The 22,609-nt window shown below is 36.0% G+C and overlaps 1 protein-coding gene across 1 annotated transcript in view; it reads left to right on the forward strand.

Annotated features, from left to right (window-relative positions):
* The window catches only part of WDR72 (WD repeat domain 72), a 202,487-nt gene that overhangs the window by 110,598 nt on the left and 69,280 nt on the right, over positions 1-22,609 (forward strand). The window contains exons 14-17 of the mRNA XM_047864633.1: positions 680-1,506; positions 4,138-4,229; positions 8,410-8,489; positions 13,944-14,142. Coding sequence (XP_047720589.1) covers positions 680-1,506; positions 4,138-4,229; positions 8,410-8,489; positions 13,944-14,142 — 1,198 coding nt within the window. The remainder of the gene's footprint in view (positions 1-679; positions 1,507-4,137; positions 4,230-8,409; positions 8,490-13,943; positions 14,143-22,609) is intronic.

The following is a 22,609-nucleotide window of genomic DNA, read 5'->3' on the forward strand; positions in this document are numbered from 1 at the left end:
CTAGGAAGAAAAAAAGCAAGGAAGAGGATGGAGACTAATGGGTGTGAGGGGAGAGGGCACTCAAGGAAGGCCTCTTAATGAACAGAAACGTAACTGAAGTATGAGGGCCCACCATGCCAATATTTTGGGCAAAATCATTTTAGGCAGAGAAATAATAAATGCAAGTTTGTTAGGCAAAGCTTACAAAAAAATAGTTATATGATATTGGTTAACATTTAGGTTACTTCCAAATATTTAAAATTTTAAACAAATTTGGTGAGAAAATTCTTGTCAAGACTTCCTAAATTCTTGCAGATGTTCTATTTTTCTCCTTAATTTTCAAACCCACTTTTTCCCTGTTGTATATTCATGGCTATGCTGATATGAAAACATGAAATCATATATTAGAGGACATAAATCTGATGCCATCTTACTCCATAGGCCTAATTCACATTTTTTAAAAGGAAAAATAAAAGTCTTAGGAAGAAAAAATAACTTTTTATGAAATATTAGAATATAGAATGTTTAATTTAGAGGGGAATGTTTAGAGCTAAGACAAAAAAAATTGAAATGACTTGCCTTTAGTTGTACTGCTACTTAATACTTTCTTTTTATGCCATTTTAATATCACAGACACTTTAATAAAATCACTTAAAAATAAGAACTTTGACACACATATATTTTTTTAAATCTCCTTTAGGTTGCTGATGTCAAGCCTTCCTCAGGACCTTTTAATGTCTTGCCTGTGAAGACAAGATGGAGTGACATTGGCTTTCATATCCTTCTATTTGATCTGGAAAACCTTGTTGAACTTTTGCTGCCAACTCCAGTCTGTGATGTTGACCCTTCCAATTCATTCTATGGTAGTGAGATCCTGAGAAGAGCCAAAAGCACAGTTGAGAAGAAAACAATGACTCTGAAAAGAAATAAAACTGCCTCTGGTTCTCTCTCAGCAGAGGCACAAGCCAAGCCTGTCAGTGAGAACCCAGCCCAGGGAGAGAATACTGCCAAATCCTTAGGAGATAATGAAGGCATTAAAAGGCAGAAGAAAATAAAGAACTCCAAAAAGATGCACCCCAAGCCATCAAGAAAAGTGGATGCCAACATCACGATAGACACAGCTAAATTGTTCCTCTCTTGCTTTTTGCCGTGGGGAGTAGATAAAGAATTTGATAATCTGTGCATTAAGCATCTAGATATTTTAAAGCTTCAGGGTTCTGTTTCTTTAGGACTTGCCTCAAATGAAGATCACTTCTCATTGATGCTGCCGGGTTGGGATTTATGCAATGCCGAAATGAAAAAAGACTATTCAAAAGTAAATTTATTTTCCAAAAAAGTTTTGGACTTGTCAAATAAATACACGTCCACTCTTCCAAACCAAGTTGGGATGCCAAGAGGACTGGAAAATAATTGTGATTCTTCGCAAGAGTCAAACACCCTAAACACTATAGTTTATTTATTGAACAGACTATTTGCAGTTAATAAGTTAGTTAACACACCTTTAGAGTTGGCATGTGGAATTGACAGGTAAGACATGCATAAGCGTTTTGACTATTGTTATTTGGGACATTAAAAATTATCATTATTTGCTGTATTCATTCATCTCTCTAACCTCCCGCCCTCCTTTCCATCCTCCTTTCTTTTAGTCTCCTAAGTGAAGACTAAATATGCAGCAACTCCTCTAGCTTAAAACACATTTAAGAAAAATCTTGCTATTAATTCATTGAGATTAGAGGATAATCTGGGCAATAAATCTATATATTTTAAAATTTATTCATTCAACAAATATATATTGCTTTCATAATATGTGCCAGGAAAATCAGTGTTGGATGATGAATGAAATAATAGGTAGATAGAAAGGTGGATGATAGATAGATTGATTCATACACACGTTGAAATCCATTTTACTTGCTGTGAATTAAATATGAACAAAGAACATTTAAGTAAATGCCAATAATAATGTATTTCATATATCATCAGAAAAAGTTTTAAAATTTCATACCTGAAATCCCACCATTTAATTTATACTTTGGTGTATTAAACTAGAGGAAGCTATCAGTAATTCATTTACAAAAAGTACAGTTTAGTAAAAATAGCTATTGTTTTTTGCATGTTTAATATCTATTAGTCACCATGTAAGCACTTACATGATTTCATTTAATATGCAAAGCTGGCATATAGGTATTATTAATTTGCTCCTTGTAAAGATGAGGGCATTAAGTCTTGAGAATTTATCTTCAAGACAAATTCACCTCCTTAGAGGCTGATTCAAAGCAGAGCTCCATTCTAATTCCAGAGCCGCATTAATTACTAAACTTAACTCTGTGTGTTTACCTTCTTCCACTGCTAAAATTAGTATAGCTTTTCATTGTATGATTTTAGAGGATTGAATTCAGGTGCTTACTGAATATATCCTTAGCACTAGCCTACAAAGGAAGTATAAATAAATGTCTCATTTGGGTAGGAACTAATTCAAATGATAAAAATAATACACATGAAATAAATAGAAACACTGAAGTAGGGCAAAGGAATGAAGAAAAATATTTGTAGTATAGATAAGTATTTTGGTGGCCAGAGTAAAGAGAATAATTAGTGTGAGATGAAACCAACAGAAAGCCTTCACAGAAGAGACATTGTCTGAAGTGCCTACTGCATGGTGGTAAATGGTCCTTGACATTTCTGTTATGTAATAGGAGCTCAGTTCAACATGTATCTGTGCCAGGCACTATATAATAGGCACAGTTTCTGCCCTCAGTAGACCTAGCAAGTTGGGTAGCAAGTCTATGTGGATTACATAGGATTCAGTGTTATGCTTCCTTCCATTATAATGATTCTATACTATAGCATTTCCCATTTTCTGTTCTGTGGCCTTAAGAGGGAGGAAACAGATTGGTAAATTTCTGTGATTTGCATACTTAATTTTCCTCTTTTCTTTTTTTCTGTTTATAAATATAAAATATAAATATGTTATATACACACACACACACATTTAAATTTCAAATAGGCTTCTTTTATTTTCCCTTCTAGTACTAAGAAAATTACAAAGCACTTAAATATGGTTAACAAAAATCCCGTCAGCCTGAAGCCAGAAAACCTGGGAATAAATCCTGATTTTGTTGTTTAACTAGCCATGTCGCTTTGGACAAGTCACTTAGCCCCTCTGGGCCTGGCTTTCCTCATGTAGGATATGAAGTGGATGGGATAGGTGACTACTAATATTTCTTCCAAATTCTTAAAAAACTGGGCTGCTAACAAATTATATTTGCCTAATCATGACCCCACTAAGTTGATGAGTTACTGTTTGCTGGAAGTTTTCATTCTGAGTTTGCTCCTGATAAGAAGTACAGAATGTAGAGGATGTGTCTGGTGTCCTAAAGGGAGATTAAGGGCTTTCAGCATGCTTTCCACTAAATGGACTTAAAATTCTTGTCATACATTAGTTCATTCTTTACAAAATTCTTCATTAAGAAAAAAATCATTGAGTAGAGGTGTCAGGATTAGAGACTGCCTCCGTAAAATAGTCACTTCAACTTTGATCTACTGTCAGGGACTGTATGTCATTTTTTAGGAAATCAAAATAACGTGTATTGGATTTGTCACACCAAATCCTTCCAACAGATTTGGCCGTTTCGCTAACATTTCACTGTGGTGGTGAAGGTTGAGAAAATCCTGGTGTACTTAACTGGGTACATGACGTAAATGCATTTTAAGGAAAAAGCCATCTGCCTATGAGAGTATTCCTGAAGAGTATCTCAAAGTTCCTATGATTAAATCACTGGCACTAGTGTAAAGCCTGCCTCCATCAGGTCCTTACTGTACCTGGGGAGAACTCTTTGGCAGATATCAACATTTTAGGATTGAAAAATTCATTGCATTAGCCACAAATTACAGGACTTAACATAGTGGGACTCCTACAAAAGTGAGTCACAAGGTAATGCTGGTATAAACTAAGATTCACAATTCAACTGGGATTAAGGTTCTGGATAGGAACAAAGTGGGGAAATAAAGATTTACCAAAGACATTAATGTGGACAACATTGCTAAAAATAATCTGTGTTCAGTTCCTGAATTTTTTGAAGTGGTCGTGCACTCTTCAATTGATTTCTAAAAATACTTTTCATACATCTTTAATAATATCCTTTGTTTTCTCCCCCACAGGTCTTTCAAAATGGAATCTGTGCACAACAAGGCAAGAATTCCCGGGAATGAGATTTCGAATATTTCAAGCTTCTATGGTTACTTACGAAATGGTAAGGGAGTTACAGATATAGCCTCATTTTTTTTCTTCTATGAAATAAAATAACTTGCCTATCCATAACTGGATAGCACTTGACAATTTAGAAGGAGCATTATGTGTATTTATTGTTTGATTTAGTCTTCATTTCACATGGCTATACTTTTGTATTCTGCCTGTGTTTTAAATAGACATGATTTTTTATTAAAATAAATAACATTATAAGACATGCAGTGTGATGAATTTCATCAAATGACCTTTGAAATGCCTGAAAATCTGAAACTTTTCAGCAAAAGAAATATTTGGTTATTAAATTAAGGTCACATGTGATTTATGGGAAAGATTATTACATCAGTATCTTTATTAGCAAATAAGTGGTTATTATATTAGAGAATTTTATAGCTTTTTCAGAAGGTTATAGTGGTCTTCGAATTCTTCTGAGAAATAGTCTTAGTGCTTATATTTTCTTTTGATGTCAAATCGCTAATTTATCCTCAAAATCTGCTTTTCTAAATTAAAAAAAAATTTTTAATGTTTATTTATTTTTGAGAGACAAGGGTGGGATGGGGCATAGAGAGGGAGACACAGAATCAGAAGCAGAATCTAGGCTCTGAGCTGTCAGCACAGAGCCCAACATGGAGCTTGAACCCACAGACTGTGAGATCATGACCTAAACTTAAGTCGAACATTTAACCTACTGAGCCACCCACGTGCCCCATCTAAATTTTTGACATCTCAGTAAATGGCAAATCTGCCCGTCTAGTTGTTCAGGCCAAGAACTTTGGTGTCGTTTTGGCTTTCCCCTTTTTCTCATACCCCACATTCCAATCTTTTAATAATAAACATGTTGGTTCTACCTTCAGAATATATTCCAGATTCTGTTTCTCTCTACCTGCATGACCACCCCTGAGCCTTCATCCCCTCCTGCCTGGACTACAGTAACAGAAGCCTCCTAACCACCCTTGTGCTCCTATTCCTGCTTCACACACTGTTCACAATCAAGCAGCAAAAACGACCTATCAGAAACTAAGTCAGAACCTCATGCTTTTGTTCAACACATTTCAGTGGCTTCTGTTTCACTCTGAATAAAAGCCAGTCTCTAGGACAGCAGACAAGGCCCAATATAACCTGGCTGTTCTGCCTCTGTCATTGCACACATGCCCTCACCTGACTTCATCTCTTTGGGGTTCCCCTTGCTGAGCGTGCTCCAGCTACACTGGACTTTTTACTCTTATCCAAACATAGGGCCTTTGCACTGGCTATTTCCACTCCCTAGAATGTTCTTTTCTCAGATTCCAGAGGTCAACCTGCTGCCCCCCACCTCCACCTTACATCCTTCCTTCTTGCTCAAATGCCATCTCATCGACGAAGGTGCCCTCCTTTTTCACCAGCACACTCTACCCCACTCCCTATTTTACTGTTTTCCAAAATTCTTTTCATTTTCTGATGTAATATATATATATATTTTTTTTCCACTTGCCATCTACGTCCTGCTACTAAAATGAAAGCTCCATGGGGGTTATTATTTATTTATGACAGTTTTTTTCACTGCTGTGTCTCCAGTTCCCAGAGCAATGCCTTCAAGGAATTAAATACCTTTGGATTCATGGGTGGATAGTAAATAGAACAATGGTTTTGAAAATAGATGGCTGAAGTTTAAGATCTAGTTCTGCCACTTACTACTTATGCAATTTGGGGCATTTCTTTTACTCCCTTAAAAGTTTATTTACTACATTTGCAAAATGGGAATGAGATTCTGGACTTGACATGCACTATGCCTCCAAAGTTGTACAGTATATGATCAGTACATTAAGATGCCCTGAACAATGGTACATAGGGGCCCTCTCAAGTCTATTGAAAAGAATATTTTGAATATTTTAAAGTGAGAGTTTATTAATAGCTTCCCATTTTTGAGTAACTAGTATATTCAAAGAATTATGCTAATGATTTTACACATATTATCTCAATATATAAACAATCTCATACAGTAGGAGGGACTATCTCTGTTTTACCCTCAGGAAAATTGGGGCTCAGGGAAGTTAGATGACTCACTCAGAGGCAAACAGCTGTTAAGCAGAGAGGCCAGGACTCTGACCCCAACGACTTGCTCTTTCCATTATGTCAGTATACTTCTCAGTTATGATTACAACCAGTGTCCCCTTCAAATGGTCCCAGTCTGGATTGCCTGCCTTCTCCTTAAACTGTAGCCCTTAACAGGACATTTATCCTCATTTTAATTTTTTATGACATTAATAAAGGGATTAGAATTCAAGGCATAATATGAGTGGTTTCTGCAGAGACCAAGAGAATTGCTAAACAGAGCCATGGAGGCTCCAGGTGCCCCAGCCAAAGCCAAGAGCAACTAGTGTCATTATTGAATAATCTCCCTCGTGTTTAGAGGTCGTATTTATAGCATTTAAGATTCACCTAGGTCCTAAGGAAACATGGTTTTGTGTTTTAATAACTGGAATATGGGAGGTGAAGGGAAAGGAGGGATTCATTTTATGCTATTAATTCAATAAAGTCAAAGCCTGGAGAATAAAATAATACTTTGAGGTGCTCATTCTAAAGGGTTGACAGGAACCAATACCCACTTCTGTCAGCAAAAATGGTGACTCAGTAATATTGGTAAGCCTGGGGTGTTTTCTTTTTATCTTTCCCCCTGATGTTGCAATTAATTCTTTAGCTTACTGACATTGGCAAGAAAAGTTGGCTCTCATTTCTACCTCATATTAAAATTTTAACATCACATTAAAGTGCACTGTGAAGTACCCCATGATGCCAGTAAGTAGTTACAGTTGAGACCAATACTTAGCTTTGATGGTAGAGTCACAAGGTCAACAGAATAAGGGGGGGGGGGGGGTGGGGAAGGAGAGAGATCAAAAGAAAATTTTCTCTTACCTGCTGTGCTCCTGAAGAAATGGAGAATATGACTTCAAAATCATAGTGTTCTATCATGCTTACGTGTTTTATGCGCCGATCTTGGTCATTTAAAATTCACATCATATGTTCCTTCAGGGAAAAATAATGATAATGAGTCAGAAGTTTCTTATATATTTTTTTAATATTCTCAGTTGACTGAAGATAGAAATATGTTCAATATTTTCTATCACATTTTCCTTGACCATTAATATGATATATAAAATATATATAAAATACAAAATATTTATAAATTAGATATTTGTACATACACAGACACATATATTAATATGTAAAATGGTGATTCTATGAAAACCATACTGGAATAATACTAACTTAAACAGTTAATACCAGAATTTCAAACACATATTAATACATTAATTTAAATAGACAATTACAGTAATTTTCCCTCCAATGCAAGCCGTCATCATTTTTCCTTATCTCACTCCTAGGATCTGGCACCTAGATAATATACTTTAGCCATCAGAAAGCCTTAATTGATCAATTTTTCATTTGGATGATAATATGTACATTTTCAATTAATGAAAAGGCACTTATTAAGTGCTCTTTTGTGTAGGGGGCTGCTGGACACTCTACAGATCAATTTAAATAAACCAAGCTCTAGCTCACTCTTAAAATTTCACACTGAACATTAAGGCAAATAGATAGAAAGGACATTCAAAAGGGCAAACTTAAAAGAAACAATACATAACAAAATGAGTCAAATTAAAACATAAGTGCTATATCTATTGATCAGAGTAGTATAACTGGGTAAGGACAAATCAAAGGAAGTCTTTTATACGATTTCTGTGTGATAGATACTGATTCATAGCAAGGTAGTATTTCAGGACCTATTTGCATGAGAAAGGAATTGTAAAAATTTGGCAATCTGTTTTGGGTGGGAGTATTAGTCGTTGCATTCTGCTGGCAAAAACTACAAAGATGGGTTTAAGGTATGAAGATGAATTTGATTTGATATGAATATGTATTAGTATAATCATTAGAAATACATATAAATTAATAAATGGTTCTTGACTCTGGTTATACACGAAAATCATCTGAGGTACTTTTACAAAGTACCAATGCTTGCCCTTCCCTCCCCGCTGGGACCTAAAATCAGAAATCAGAATCTCTGAAAGATGGAGCCTGGACATTGGTGTTTGTGGAAAAAAAATGCTTCCCAGGTTATTCTAACATGCAGCCAGGATTGAAGATCATTGGGTAGCATCCATTTTTTAATACTCTCAAGCTATAAAATGTATTCTATGTATTTCTAGGTAAAAGTGAATCCCATATACCTGAAGCTGACATTTCACTTTTGAAGCTAATTTCCTGTTGGAGAGACCAGTCTGTGCAGGTATGATATAGTGCACGTTCCTGAAGTTATTAGAAGAGTTCCTTGCTATTCCTTTCTATCCAATGAGTGATTCATTCATACTCCTCTTAACCTGAGAGTACCAGTAAATGGGTACTGCTCTCCTCACAAAATATTTCCTCCCAGGCATTTCATTTAACAGGACTAACACAGAGACTAATAATTGAGGGAAAAAGTGGAAAAAGACATATGCAAGGATGCACCAGGTTAGGAGGTATGAATAGAGGGGCCTGAGGAGGGGATGTTCCTGTTGTTACAGGTAACTTATTGCCTATTGAAGTGTCATATTGTGGCAGAATTGTCTATTATTTGATTTCAAACTGTGCCATGACAAAAAAGTCCCTCAGCTTGAGAATTTGGTGTGTGTACTTAGGAATCATTTTTCTATCTTGAGAGTACCTCATCTGTAAGCTGCTTTAGAGAGCTGGTTTCCTCATGGCCCAATTTAAGCCTTTCCGTCTCTTATAAGGCTTTTGGGGATCCTAAGAGCTTACCAAGTGGCTTTGTACATTGTACAATAAATCTAATCTGAGCATTGATTAGATGAATATTTATTGGAACTTTATTCTTCATGAGTTTAAGAAATGTCAAATTTGCAAAACAAGCATAGCAATAATTCCAATTACAAGTGTTTATTCTTAGTTATAGGAAAACAAGTAAGTTACTCAAAACACACTGTGGAGTTGACACCACAAAACCAAATAAACACAGTTGGAATGGCTATTGAAACTTCTTACTGTGGCCTACAGGTAATGATTTGCCACTAACCTAACCTCTTTGCTCATCATTCCCCGATGCTCTAAGTAGCCACATTGACCATTTTATTTTAAAAATACAGAAAGCTCATTCCCACCTCAAGACTGTTCTCTTGGGCAGGAATTCTCATTTTTTCATTCATTATTCAGGTCTTTGCTCAAAAGCCAACTGCTCAGAGAAGTCCTGCCTGATTACCCACCTAATGTCACCATACCCTCCCCACCCATGCTTCCCTCCAGTCACCATCACATTACCCAGTTTTACTTTCTTTGTTGCAATTGCTTTTAATGGAAATCATACCCTTTGCTTTTTTGCTTGCTTACCTTCTGTCTTCTTGCTGTTCTAGAAACTTGCTGAGAGCAGGGACTTGGTGTGTCCCACTCACCCCTCCTTCACCAATACCCAGAAAAGCAGTAGTCACAGCAGCCTGTCAATAATAGTTAACGAATGAATGGATAGCTATTCAAAAAGCCTCTGTGACAATCAAATAAACATTAGTACATGTTGACTTTACCAGCATATTAGTAACCACACTAAGAGTCTCTGTTAAAGATAAGATTTCCACTCCTACCCCCAGCCTAACAATTCCTCAACAAGGGGAAAAAAACCTTAAGGAAAAGAATTCAACAGAAAATTTATCCTGAATTGCTCTAACTAAAGATATTTTGTAATAGCTCATTTGACCTTCAAGTAAATTAGTAAATTTTAATAGGGTTTGGACAAGTTTGGACTAATGGACCTTTAAGGTTCTACGATTCTATGACCTTGTGTAAAAGTTTGGCAGTGCGACAAATGTTACTAGAACATTTATTACTCACTCTGTAGGAAGTCTAAGCTTCAAAGCTCTCCTCTTGACTCTGCCACTAACCTGATAAATAACCCGGGGATATAGGTTTAATTGTTGATTATTTATTTTATGCTTGAGATTCTCTTTCTCTCTCTCTCTCTCTCTCTCTCTCTCTCTCTCTCTCTCTCTCTCTATTTCCCCCTGACCCTTTATCCCACTCATGTTCTCTCTCTCTCTCAAATAAAATAATTAAATTTAAAAATTTTGTTAAAAAAGAAAGAAATCCTGGAAAAGCAACAGTTAGGTTTTAGAGTTGCTAATTTGCTGATACTTCTCTAAATTCTCTGGATTTTATCATCTAACACCAGTGGGGAAATCATGACATCCAGGCCTCTGGGGAGTATTGCTTTTCCAGGAGCTGCTGCAAACACATGAAAAATCAGTGTCAACCTGAGTGTTGAGAAAATGGTTTTCTACCGGAAAATCTGGACACTGGAACCATAAGCAGGACACAGGGGCTCTTACGAGTCTTTATGATGCTCTGCTATTTTACAGAACTTCACTGAGTCAAAGTTTTAGTAGAAAACCATTAAATTTTTTACCTTGCCTATGGCGTAGTAGTATTTCTAGAAATAAGTATGTGGCCCAGATTTGTGGTTGTCTCTTTCCAGCCAGTGGATTTGTAAACCTTCTCTTAAATCTCTGTACATAAAGGTGTAATACTTTGCATAGCTGTCTTTTCAGAGAAAATTATTTATATGCATTTAGAAGACAGCTTTATAGTCATAGTGCTTTCAATTCTCTCATTACTTAAATCAAAAAGTTACATAAAATGTTGTTTAAAAATTTTATATTTTGTTGGAGTAAATTCTGTCTTTACTATTTATAAAATGTATCTACTATATTTATATACTAGAGGTATTTAAGTATTGATAGTCAGAAATAATCAATAAAGCCTACTTTCCACACTTTCTACTTTTGAATACAGAATCTATTTCAATTCCATTGGCATTTATTTAGTACCCACTGTATACCAGATATACACCAGATACACACAGATATACCAGATATACACCAGATACACACAAATATCACCACTGTGATAACATTATTACATGCTTATAAGATGTACCATCTGTCTGGATTGGAGGCATGCTGAGTATTGATTTCACACTGAGCACAAAGTGTGTGTTTGAGTTTGTTTCTAATTGGGTGTACACCATTCAGTATTCACTTTTAAGTTTTATGGTCCTGAGTATCCTACTGATTATGGTTTAATATGTTTTATTCGATTATTTATGCTTCCTCTTATTATTCAATGATACTCATACTCTTTACTCTTGCAATATGCATTGGTAGTGACAAATATGTCAAAAAGCCCCCAAATTAAATAGTTAAAAAATATGGTCATGATATATAAATCTGTATAAAGTAATTAGGAACATTCAGTGAAATTGCATGCATCCCTGTATATTTTTAGGAAAGAATACTGACCCAAGTTGTGATAGGATATTATATCCAGTGTATAGGACATTCTAACTGCAATTGTAAGTGCTCCTCAGAGATGGTAATCCCAGTGTGAGAAGGGAGACATGATCCCATGGGAGCATGTGGCCAAACTGCCCATTCTGAAGGATAGACCACAATCCAGATCTATTCCAGGATATCCTTCAGTATCCTCCTGATTTATAGGTGGAGACAGAAGCAAATTCCATACAGGTTTCAGTGATTGAAAGCTCTCATCATAGCCTCACCCACCATCACAGTCTTTGTTTTATAAGTGAGCACATGAAGTCCCAGAGTAGTACATGACTTGGCAAAAATTGCCTTTGTGATAATTGTCATAGTTGGATCAGAAACTCGGGCTTTCTCATTTCTGATTCAGAGCTCTTTCTGCCACATCTTGGAGGCAGTGCTGTCAAATAAAATGTGTGACAGAGTTAAAACGAAATAAATTCAGTGATGTAAAACTGTTCATCAATAATTGTCTGTCCCATCATATGACATACCTAATAAGCATGGTTCTCTTAATATAATATGGAATAATATGTTAGTAAATATCATATCTAATAGTTCATATATATCACACACACATATATATATACACACACATATATATCACACACACACATATATATCACACACACATGATGTGCATGAGCAAGCATCATGTCACAGGCTATACTGTGACAGGAATTACTGCAGTATTAGTAGCCTTGATAGGCAATAGTAAAATCACATCTGTCATTAGCCTTTTTTTCCACAACCGGACCAAGCATTTGAGTATGAGCATTTGAGGAGACAAGAACAGGGGGGGATGGTCAGGGATCAGGAAGCTGCCCTGAGAATTTTGTGTAGCTCCCTATATGAAAAAGTCAAGTGCCTTTATCCTGCTCTGGCAGTTCGGTGAACATCTGCCATCAGCATAAGTTCTCTGAGTGTCCCTGGAGCCTGGAGATAGCACATGCTACCACAGCACTTACAAGAGACTGAACAAATATTTAGATGAATGCCTTTTCTGCTTTTGGTGTCGGCATCTCCAGATCAGTAGGCTCAGTTGGTGCTGTCCCAAAGCCCTAGCTCTAGGCATCCTGTGGGTAGACTGGGGATAATGCAGAGGGGATAGTGGCAATGGTGGATGAGTAATCTTGACAGAGGTCAGGCTTTTGAGGGGAAGAGGAGCAGGCAGTGGGGTGTGGCTGTAGGAAAGGTTTAACTGTCAGCCAGAGGAAGTTAATGGGAAAGTGTCCCAGGGTCACCTAGGTCAGCGATGTCCTTCCTATTCTCTCACTGACTCAGCTCTTGGCTTTCCTTGAGTTCTAGCTAACTGCTGGAGCTTGTCTCCTATCTTGCCAGGAAGAGGCCAAGGTACACTGTCACTGGCTTTTTACTGAGGAGTGAGAGTATAGAACCTTGGGAGGACATATACTACAAAGGATACAGAATTAGGGGTCAGAAGACCTGTCCACCATATCTTTGTGGAACTTGGGATGTCATGTCTCAGGGTTTTCATTGAAAAAAATGAAGACATTGGATTAGATGCCCTGTGACAAGCATTCCCCTCCTGGTTCACCCAATCAAAGATCCTTCGCTGGACATGTACAATAACTGGAAGGCAAGCTTTGCAGTATTTTTAAACTGTGCAAAACCATGTGCACATATACACAGTTCAGTGAGATTTATTCTTAAAATCTTGCCTTTAGCTTTCTGTATTAAACCTAGTTAAAGTGTTTTTAGCTAAACAGTGCTTTAGAGCTAGACGTTATTTGAGGAGCTAAACTTGTCTTTAAGAGCAGTATAATACATTCACATTAATTTTCTTTGCCTTCTGGTGGAAATGAAAATACCCTAGGAGAAAGAACAAAGAACTGCTTCCAACTTTTCCTTTCAGAATCTCTTTTTTTTCCCCATTAAAAATCTGTGCAATTTATTTTTTTCACAATGTGTAAAAAATTTATTTTTATTTTTTTATATTAAATATAATTTATTGTCAAATTGGTTCCCATACAACACCCATTGCTCATCCCAACAGGTGCCCTCCTCAATGCCCATCACCCACTTTCCCCTTTCCCCCACCCCATCAGCCCTCAGTTTGTTCTCAATATTTAAGAGTCTCTTATGGTTTGCCTCCCTCCCTCTCTATAACTGTATTCCCCCCCTTCCCCTCCCCCATGGTCTTCTGTTAAGTTTCTCAGGATCCAGAATCTCTTATGTTTGCTGAAGGGTGACCGTTTGGGTTCCAGTGCTTAGTATCTGCATTTCAATGGTTTCAGAGGCTAATTGTAGTGGAATGGAGCATTACAATTTATGTGAAACCTATTTAAGTCAGTTTTATATAAGACCCCAAGCATTTGTAATAATATTAAAAAATATATTTAAAAAAATCTTTATAGGTAACTGAAGCAATACAAGCTGTTCTCTTGGCAGAAGTTCAACAGCACATGAAGACCTTGAGTAAGAGAGCAGGCAACAGTCAACCAGTGTCCATGACAGAGGATGTTCACTGTGAGATGAGACAGATTCTTCAGGAGACGGAATGGACCCGGGAGGAGGTAGAGTTACACTGTAATACAGACACCTTGCCTCTGCAAAGTAAGTGCAAAATTTATGGACATGCACTTTCATCAGAACTTTTCTACTACTTAGAGTGCATTGAGAATATGAGTTCACAATATATCATTTCTGCAAAGACCGAGCCAAGTGCCCTGCTTCTGACCTATTCTGCTATCAATTTCTTCTTATAATTCTCAGGTTTCTAAAAAATTTCTAAATTCTGTTATAATCAATAAATACTTCCCAGAACAAAAATTTATATTGTTTATTAAAATGTTTTTAAATGAAGTAATTAAAAATGAAAACAGGATTAACACTATTGGCTTAATGGGATATACATTTTAAGAATACCTTGATAGTAATGGATCCTAAATTTGTTTTCATTTGATACCTTGATAATAGCCATGTGCCTGGTTTCTTTTCCTTTTCTAAAAATAAGAAATGTAGTACAAACTGAAATTAAACTCATTGATAGGTGGACCACTTGATTTTATAACAAATTTTGTCATTGTAACTTCATGATGATAATGTGTATGGTTCATGGATAGCAACTGAATCTCAATTTCTGCTGCAAAATGTTACCTGATTTTTCAGTCCATTCACTGTGGCTTAAAAAAATAAATAAAAAGCAATTTTTAAAAGTAAAAATATAATTTTCAAACTCAGTAAGCTTTTGCTTAACAAATTAATTTATGATCAAATATATATATTTTCAGGGAAAACACATTACAAATTTACTTGTTCCAGGTTATTAAAAATTATTAGGTATTTCTTTTAGCTTTCAAAAAGAGATTTTCTTTTTATTCATTTGGGACTCAGAGAAATGGTACCATATTTAAAATGTTAAATCCTAGGACAGGTGTCATTCTTAAAAATATATTACATTTAGTTCTTATTATTTTTATAAGATTACTGATTGGATAGCATTATGTAGTGAGAGAGGATATGTAGCAGAGAGAGGCTTCTTCTGGCAGGCCAAATATCAAAATAGATAGAATATTTCCTAATGCCAAGACAGGCACTGAGGATGGTCAATTCAATAAGCAATTTGATAAAGCTCAATGGCAATTTCAAGTCATTTGTTTGTCTGTTGTCCAGAAATTAGTTTTAATTATCTGATAAATTCACCCAGTTGCAGGAGCTCCTTTTTGATCATATCACATAATTGTAGTTGTATTACACCTTTCAAGCAAGAAGAGAAAAATTCCTTTCTAAATTAATTTTCAGTGAGTGCATGTGGGTTCTTGATTCATTCGGCAAGCACCCACAGGGTCATTAATACATTTCTTCCAACTCCCCAAAGACAGCTAGTATCATTCATCATGTGTTAACTGTCATTATGTGGCATTTATATGCTTTATCCCTAAGTTTGACTGTCTAACTTATCCTTTGGCCCATAGCCCTCTTTTCTTGTTGAGAAATTCATGGCAGGTTATCAAGGTCAAACTTTTGATAAGTTTTGCTGTCACATAGCTTATCCATTATTTGAAGTTTCACTAGATTGGGCCCTGTTCTGTCCCCAACTAATTCTTGGGTATTGGAAATATACTATGGAATTTAGTCTTATTATGACTGAAGACATCTGGAATTTAAGTTAGATAATTAACTATCTTAATATCTAAGATATTATTGATCATTATTGAATGATCCTTTGCCAATGTTAAAAAAAATTAGAGTTAGTTTGTGATAATTGGTGGATGAAATTTGGAAGTTTTATTTAAAAGAAATAAGACATTACCAAAATGCTGAGCATGTATCTTCTTGGGAAATAGGGTCTGTTGGAAAATACTAACCATAATTGAAATTAATGGAAACATATAACATGCATTGAAGAGGAACATTTCCAAGCAATATTATGTTGGGTATTAACATTCCCTTTCTTTTCTCTCTTTTTGGAACAAAACAAAACAAAACACCTATGTTGTAAAATATTCAGAGGAACTTAGTCAAATTACAAGAAAAGTTTTGGACTTTATTATGTGGTATATAATATATTACTTGTTGGAATTTTAAAAATAGGTAAGGAAAAAGCTATTTTATTTATTTCAGATATTCTAATTCAAAGGTTAAGGAAAAGGAAATGATGTAGGAACTACTCACCAGGTGTGATTATTCCTTGAATTTTATAGGCAGATTTACTTTGACCCAGTGTCACCACACCTATCGCCAAATATTCTTATGATAAATGATTTATGTTGTTTTATTTTCAGGTCCTTGCTCATTTGTCCTCTGTGAGCTCCCATCCACCTGCCCCCCCCCCCCAATTTCTTTTATTCTTTCTTGGTTTTTTGATTTCTTAATGCATCTTATTTGTAAATCATTTGGAAATTAACAGATGATGCCCTTCTTATGAACAGATATTCATAAACTTCTTTTATGCCAAAGTGGGGTATATTGAGTTTATTAGCATTATAGCAATATGGCAATAATATATTATAAGGAAAAATAGCAACAATTATTGTTTTCTTAATACACTCCAACACTATGCTAAGTACTTTATTAATGTTAACTCACTTTTTCCTTTAATTCTCACCTAATTCACATGAACCCTGTCTCTCTTTCCAAGATTTGAGACATTTATGTAAACAGTTTTACATTTTTTTAAGTGTCCATGTTCAGGGAAATGAAGTTTCTGAGTAGCTCTGAAAAGAAACTACTCACTGAAAAAGAGAGATTCCCATGGTGCTACCTAGGCTTATCTTGAAAAATTACCTCTGTATGTTTTTTGACATATTAATTATGTATCTTTCGCAGACACATTAAAATAAATAGTATTTGTAAAAAAGTCTATCACTATGCCAGCTTTCTTGAATGCCACTGGTGGTGTGTATCTTGTACTTTGAGACATTGTTCATATTATGATCCCATTGTTCAAAACTGGATGAAGTGGGGCTTAAAAGAGTTTATGTGCCTTGTCTAGAATCACAAAATAAAAACGGGGAGGCAAACCCAGATATTCTCTTAAACACTGTGTTCTAATCCAGTCAACTGCATTTTCCATACTGGCAGCATGAAGGAAATTTGCTCTAAATCAGCATGATCTGAAAATTAAATAATTTATTGAATGGTTTTCTTAGATTTTTATTCTCCTCTCATAAATCATACTTTCTATTACCAAAGAAAATGCAGAGTGTTCAATCATTGCCATCTCAGCCCTCATAATAAAGAAAATCACCAGGTTTCTTGAACTATTTGAACATGAGATGCATCTACAAAGCAATGGAAATCTCACTACAAAGTGAGAACTGAAGTATAATGTGTGTTTGAACTTTACAATTTTGTATCTTATTTATTTTCAGTGTTTTCACTTGTTATATTTCACAGCATGTATTTTACTTGAGATATTAATATTTGTGTATCAGTATTTTATGGGAGAGTGCTGGATTTTATCTGGGTTTACATTTTATAACAGTTACATTGCTCTCCTCCTTAATCTGTTTAATAGGAATTTGCAGAATTAACACTCACATTTGAAACTAAGATTCATTGCTTTAAAAACAGCAATGGTTTCTATTATTAAAATGCATTTGAAAGTTATTTCCTTTTATTGTTTTTAATGTTATCTGGATCAGTTGAAACAAGTGCTCTAAATTGTTCCATCAAATAAATTGGTTGAAATAGAAATGGAGGCTTTGTAGATAAAACTGCCACTTGGAAATTATTGGCTGAATTTAAATTCATGTTAAACTGTGTGGTTGTGAAAATGATGCATCAAATATGGGTATTGCAAATAATCTTTACTACATGCATCATTTTCAAAGACTTATCTACAAAATTAAATAATGAAAATGTGCTCTTTGTTTAAATAAAACCATGCATTTGTGGTAAATAAAGGTAAATAAATTCAACAGAAAAGTTTTCTAGTCCTGGTGGCCATCAGCAAAAGGACTGGATCAGGACAGGTTTCCTTCTGCCTTTTGAATTTCGCAGAAGGAAATCTGTCTAGTGGTGGAAAGGCTTTGAAATAGAGTTGACTACCTCACAGGGAAACTTTCTTGACTTTCTTTATTTTATTTTATTAAAATTTTTTTTAATATTTATTTTTGAGACAAAGAGACAGAGCGTGAGTGGGGGAGGGGCAGAGAAAGAGGGAGACACAGGCTCCAGGCTCTAAGCTGTCAGCACAGAACCAGATGCCAGGCTTGACCCCACGAACCACAAGATCATGACCTGAGCCAAAGTCTGATGCTCAAACCAACTGAGCCACCCAGGCGCCTCTTGACTATCTTTATTAATAGCAAATGCAAATTCCACCCTCTGTGAACCCCCCAGGCTAAGTAAGAAGGCCTATGCATTCCTCTTTAAGGCTACAGAAGCCATTTAGGATAGGTCTGTGTGATGAGCATAAGCAAGAAGCAGAAATGTAATGGGAGATATATCATTGAAGGCCTTGAGTGTCATAGTAAGGTCTTAGGCTTTCTCTCTGAGAGAGATAGGAAACAATTTGAGCAAACAAAGGACACATATTTTAATGTTGTCTCCAGTTCAAGGACCAAGGAGAGAAGCAAGGAGACCAGTTGGGAGGCCATTATGATAACCTAGATGATGGCAGCTTGGAACAAATATGGTGGCTTGGATGAAGAAGTAATCAGATTATGAATGTATATTGAAGTATAACTTACAGTATTTGCTGATGGGTTAGATACAGATGAATAAGATCATGAAAGTCTATACTTACGTTTTTTTCAAACAAAAAATATTTGATATATGGGTTGACTTGGGTATCCTAACTTGACTCTTATGTCAGGTAGTGCAGGGTCACTCACAGATGGTATTCCAGGTGTGCCTTCTGAAGAAAGAGTGGAAGACCTACTTTACAGAAGGCTGTCCCTACTGTGTGCAGTTTCAAGTGTCCCTGCCTAGATGACCCACAGATTTTATTTTCTAGTATTAACTAAACTAACCCTCAGAAAATGGACAAGAATTTCTTGCCAAGAAACCATGGACTGAAGATAATACTAGTAGTGCAAGCTTAAGCAAATAAGATGTAAGTGGCATTGCCAAGTTTATCTTAAGCTCTATCAGGAGGTGTGTGTGTGTGTGTGTGTGTGTGTGTGTGTGTGTGTGTGTGTGTTAAAGACTTCTTTTTGAAATGTATAGTTTTGTGTATTTCGTATAATACACATAATGTTGATATACTAATAGCATGTATATTATTCATAAACAAGCATATGTATGCATATATATATGCATATATAATATATTTATTTAATATATTAAATAAATGCTTCAGAGATCCTCCTTGTTATTTTCTGCATGAAAGTACCCCAACCATAGCCCTTGGGTGGATTAATCGAAGAAGGCAGATGTGATAAGCTTTTGGTTATTCAGGGTAGGTAACCTGATATTCCACATGGCACACTGTGCTGTCTCCAAAACTTTGAATAAAGCTTCCATGCATATCTCCTCTGTATCACTCCTCTATGCCTCTATGTACCGATCCAAGAGTAAGGGGTGCCACAGTGAATCAATTGAAAATCTCCAGTTGAGACACAAACTAACATCAGGGTAGCCATGAAGTGTGTCCAAGGCCACAGGAGCCTGCAAGAGCACATCAGAGAGGCCTCAAACCCACTCTTTGAGGTTTTAAAGGCTTCTTAGAAAAAAAAAAGATGCCTAATCCAAGACCTGAAAGATGAACATGATTTAACCAAGTCAAAAGTTGGAGTGGGAGATGGTAGCTGTTTGCTAAGAGTACTAGAGACACGTATGCCTTTTTCTTCCTCCCAAGAATCATCTGATTAATACATGTGTGAATGAGGAGCCTGGACATCAGAGAGAAACCCACAGGCCTTTAATTTCTGCTTTGGAAAACATCTGTGTCCTCTTTGAATCACACTGTGCCAATGCCTTCCTTTTCTAAGTCTCAGCCTTCCAGAATAAGGACAATAATAATGACATGACGAACAACTAACATTAATAGCTTACTGTGTTCTTAGTGCTTCACATACCTTAAATTATCTGATCCAGGCAACAGTTCTGTGGGGAGAGGTAGTATCATTATCCCCATTTTACTGATGAAAAAAATATATAAAGAAGTTAAATATCTTGCCCAAGTTCTCATTACCAGCAAATGACAGAACCAGGAGTCAAAACCAAGCAGTCTGGTTTCTTTGTCTCAATTAACCACAATTCTCCTTCACCGCCTCTAAACTTGGCAAGTATTTACCAAGTGCTTCCTGTAGGACAGTTATAGAGATAGGTATTACCTGGGTTGGGGCAGATATTTGGCAAAACAACATGGGAAGAATCTCATGAAGAAATTCATCAGAAAATATAAAACACCTAATTTCTACTAACCTTTGGGTATGGCACTCTAAGCTATTCCATAAAGACATACTTAATGCTAAAGACTTTCATTTGGAATATAAATTTACATAAGTTTTAGTGGTTAAAAAACAGAAGGTTTTATATCTGGGAACTAGAAATGCCAACTGGTAAATGCTAGAAAAAAAAATTAGTATATACAGGGACTCCTGGCTGGCTCAGTCAGTAGAACATGAAACTCTTGATCTTGGGGTTGTAGTTCAAGCCCCACATTGGGTGTAGCGATTACTTAAAAGTAAAATATTTTTAAAAAATTGGCATAAACATATTAGTTGAAAGGGGTATGGGTTGGCAGTTAGGGGAGGAGGAGAAGAGGAAATATAAAATTTCATTTTTATAGATTAATTTGAATTATGTAATAGAAAATCTTACATAAATATCGAGGTATTCATATGTTAGATGAAGATGAATTTATTTGTGATAAGCGATTAAATTATTTAGCACCTAGAATACATTACATACCTTTCAAAAAACATGGTTGTCATTTGGGTTTAATATATGTCCTGTATTATTTTTAGCTTCCTGTAAAATTGATGGAGAAATTTCATCACTTCCCTTTTCCCCCATATAAATTCTTATGAACTTCTCCACTGTGTCTGCCCTCTCTGTATCATCTTAAAGATTGCATTGCCTTAGAAAGACTGATAGAGTTCACTGTTCTTTTTCCAAAAGTAGTTTCATCTTTCACAGAGATTGAGATTGATGATTTTCATCTTGGCATATGAACTAGAGTATTTCATCGTCTTTTTTCCTCATGAGCAATCAGAATGCCAACCTGGCCCGACTGCACAGAGACAGTAGCATCAAGGAATTGACTTAAATATTTCCTTGGTAACAGTTGTGCAGGCACCACTTTATTGATTATTGTCTGCATACCCATTTAAATTTATTGACAAAGAAAAAGTGATCTAGATTCTGTCGCTGAAATCGATGTGTTTTGTACTATTGTTCTCCGGAGCTCAGACTGGTCTCCCAACGCTGACCCCTCAAGGACAGAGGTCGGGTCTATTTATCTTTTTTCCTCCCATCCCCTTGGATGGTCCTTTACCTAGTAGCTGGTAATAAGTATTTATTGAGTGGATGGATAAATGGATGGGCCATGGAAAAGCTTGCACTAAAGATTCAGCCAACTCCTAATTAGTGAGAGAAAGAGGAAACAAGGAAAATCAGCTGATTGCATTTCTTTAGCAGCCAGATATACATAGTCTTGAATATTCACTGAAATTATGTTTTCTAAGCATCATCATCCTAGGACCGTATGTTATACACAGCAGGTTGCAAAAATTTAAAAATAGACACATGAATGGATCTAGTTTGTAACCATCCAGAAATCTTCTCTTTCCTTATGGCTTATTGTTTGGCTCGTCACTAGTCATTTTGTCATGATCTAATTTCAATCATCTGATATTTTTAGAGAGCCCCAAGCCTTGCCTAAAACTTGTCTTCTTATTCCTCATGCTGCTACACCTTCTCCATGAGACTATGTAAGGAACTGCTGCATCAAACACTATTTCCTCAGTATTTGGATTCACAGGCTGGGTTCTGACTTATCTGCCTCTCTCTGGACTTCTGGCTCATTCGTGATCTCTTGTAGCCGGTAGCCCTTATGCTGCTAACTAGGAATTCTATTTACAACCTGCTCAACCGGGTCAGCCTCCTCCCCATTGATTTGATCCCTGAGCCTGGGACTTGGTGTGATATTAGTTCCTCCATCAAATCCAATCCCTTTAGCCAATATGGATGTGCATCCCTAGTTCTAGAAATTTCGGTACAACTAAACTCCTTGAGATAAAAAGCAGGGATTTATTCAGCTTTGTATTCTCAGCAGACAGCACAGTGTCTGGCACATGCCAAGACAATCTGGCTGAAGAATGGTGGCTGAAGAAAAAAAAATTATCCATTCATCTCCACATACCATTGGAATATCCCATTCAATAAGAATGTCATTGTGACATTCTGGCAGGAGCTTTATTTTCCATTTTAACTCATCAGTGTATCTGTCCAATTTTTAGTCTTGGAACAATTTGAATTAATTTCACACAAAATCTCTCATTTAGTACTTATTATATCTAAAGTTCAATGGAAGGTACTGGAATTTTCAATTACATCACTTTTTACACTTCTTGTATATCCTTCTAAAATAGTGTATATCATCTGGCACTCTAATTGTTTGTTATTT

Source organism: Prionailurus viverrinus, chromosome B3, assembly GCF_022837055.1.
Source record: "Prionailurus viverrinus isolate Anna chromosome B3, UM_Priviv_1.0, whole genome shotgun sequence".
NCBI lineage: Eukaryota > Metazoa > Chordata > Mammalia > Carnivora > Felidae > Prionailurus > Prionailurus viverrinus.